At 42.4% G+C, this 2,500-nt stretch overlaps 1 protein-coding gene across 1 annotated transcript in view; it reads left to right on the plus strand.

Annotated features, from left to right (window-relative positions):
* The window catches only part of LOC139397371 (glycine receptor subunit alphaZ1-like), a gene marked incomplete at its 5' end in the record, with an annotated part of 56,246 nt that overhangs the window by 23,627 nt on the left and 30,119 nt on the right, over positions 1–2,500 (plus strand). The window contains one exon of the mRNA XM_071144129.1: positions 1,342–1,409. Coding sequence (XP_071000230.1) covers positions 1,342–1,409 — 68 coding nt within the window. The remainder of the gene's footprint in view (positions 1–1,341; positions 1,410–2,500) is intronic.

The following is a 2,500-nucleotide window of genomic DNA, read 5'->3' on the forward strand; positions in this document are numbered from 1 at the left end:
GCCTGAGGAGGGGTTTGGTACCGCCTGGGGAGGGGTTTGGTACCGCCTGAGGAGGGGTTTGGTACCGCCTGAGGAGGGGTTTGGTACCGCCTGAGGAGGGGTTTGGTACCGCCTGAGGAGGGGTTTGGTACCGCCTGGGGAGGGGTTTGGTACCGCCTAAGGAGGGGTTTGGTACCGCCTGAGGAGGGGTTTGGTACCGCCTGAGGAGGGTTTTGGTACCGCCTGAGGAGGGGTTTGGTACCGCCTGAGGAGGGGTTTGGTACCGTGATTTACCGCTTAAAGCCAATATCTGACATTTCCTGAGGGGGTGGATGGGGGCTAGACTTGTTCCCATAGCTGTCCTTTCTCCTTTGAGCCCATTGAAAGTGAACTTTTGTCACCGGGCACTGGGTAATCACATTTATGTTTGTAAAACAGGTAATACGGCCTTCAACGGACGTGCTTCAACCCTGTGGTGTTCGTTCTAAACTCGGCACTGTTGTCTGGAAACAACCCTAGGAGCGTCTCTGAGGATCGTAGGGGGGGTGGAGATACTCTCAGAATCTCTCAGTCAACATGGAGCGCTGTGTGTTTACAACGTGATATTACAGTACCTCTGTGTACAGTTTTACACAGAGGCTTATGGGGAATTCCGTTGTGGCCCTCTGAAGATTCCCAGGATCGCACGTACATAAAGACAAAATCGCTTTGGAAAAAAGCATCTGCTAAATGGCATATTTTATTATATTCTATTATATTATGTGTTCCACAATATACTACTTAACATGATTCATATTGAGGAAGGACTTTGTGTTTTCAGTATAATCAAGGTGGAAGGACTGTGTTTTCAGTATAATCAAGGTGGAAGGACTGTGTTTTCTGTACGTTAACTGCCTAATAAAGGTGGAAGGACTGTGTTTTCAGTATAATAAAGGTGGAAGGACTGTGTTTTCAGTATAATCAAGGTGGAAGGACTGTGTTTTCAGTATAATCAAGGTGGAAGGACTGTGTTTTCAGTATAATCAAGGTGGAAGGACTGTGTTTTCTGTACGTTAACTGCCTAATAAAGGTGGAAGGACTGTGTTTTCAGTATAAGAAAGGTGGAAGGACTGTGTTTTCAGTGTAATAAAGGTGGAAGGACTGTGTTTTCTGTATAATAAAGGTGGAAGGGCTGTGTTTTCAGTGTAATAAAGGTGGAAGGACAATGTTTTCAGTGTAATAAAGGTGGAAGAACTGTGTTTTCAGTGTAATAAAGGTGGAAGGACTGTGTTTTCTGTACGTTTTCTGTCTGCAAGGAGGGGTTTTTGTTTCACAGTTCTGTAAATAAGAAAATAATAATTTTTATTTTTCATTCTTTCACAGGTCCCCCTGTAAACGTAACATGCAACATTTTTATTAACAGCTTTGGGTCCATCGCTGAAACAACAATGGTGAGTCCAAATGGGTTTACCTTTTCAATGTAAAAACCCTTCAACATGAAGTACATTTCTTTCTGTTGATATTGATATTTTGAAGTTAACGTGAGGATACACTGAATCATTTTTATTTTCAACAGTATTTTGACTTGCATAACTATGCCTCCAAGATTGTGATTTAATTTAAATAACGATGGCCTTAATATGCAGTGTGCCCAACGGTTTCCTTTTGGAATTACAAGCAGTGCCTCCTCGCCTGAATATTTAGAATAATATTTATCTGCCTCATCGAACTTAATCTCTATTCAAAACTCAGTTCAGAGGGGCTTCATATCTACTGTTCAGATGTCTTCAAGGGGTCATCATTCAAAACTCAGTTCAGAGGGGCTTCATATCTACTGTTCAGATGTCTTCAAGGGGTCATCTTTCAAAACTCAGTTCAGAGGGGCTTCATATCTACTGTTCAGATGTCTTCATGTCTTCAAGGGGTCATCTTTCAAAACTCAGTTCAGATGGGCTTCATATCTACTGTTCAGATGTCTTCATGTCTTCAAGGGGTCATCTTTCAAAACTCAGTTCAGATGGGCTTCATATCTACTGTTCAGATGTCTTCATGTCTTCAAGGGGTCATCATTCAAACTAATTTTTGGAAAGAATACATATCTATTAGGTATTGTAAAATAATCAGTTGTTTGTCGATTATTTATCAAGATAGTAGATCAAGAGGTCTAGGATATCTATAAAAAGCCAATGAGGTGACATATATGTTGTTTGAAGGACAGTATATCAACATGTAGATGGAAGGACAGTAGACCAGCATGGAGACAGAAGGACATGGAGACAGAAGGACATGGAGACAGAAGGACAGTAGACCAACATGGAGACAGAAGGACATGGAGACAGAAGGACAGTAGATCAACATAGAGACAGAAGGACAGTAGACCAACATGGAGACAGAAGGACAGTAGACCAACATGGAGACAGAAGGACAGTAGACCAACATGGAGACAGAAGGACATGGAGACAGAAGGACAGTAGACCAACATGGAGGCAGAAGGACAGTAGACCAACATGGAGACAGAATCGCAGTAGACCAACATGGAGAC

This window comes from Oncorhynchus clarkii, unplaced genomic scaffold, assembly GCF_045791955.1.
Source record: "Oncorhynchus clarkii lewisi isolate Uvic-CL-2024 unplaced genomic scaffold, UVic_Ocla_1.0 unplaced_contig_8430_pilon_pilon, whole genome shotgun sequence".
Classification (NCBI taxonomy): Eukaryota; Metazoa; Chordata; class Actinopteri; order Salmoniformes; family Salmonidae; genus Oncorhynchus; species Oncorhynchus clarkii.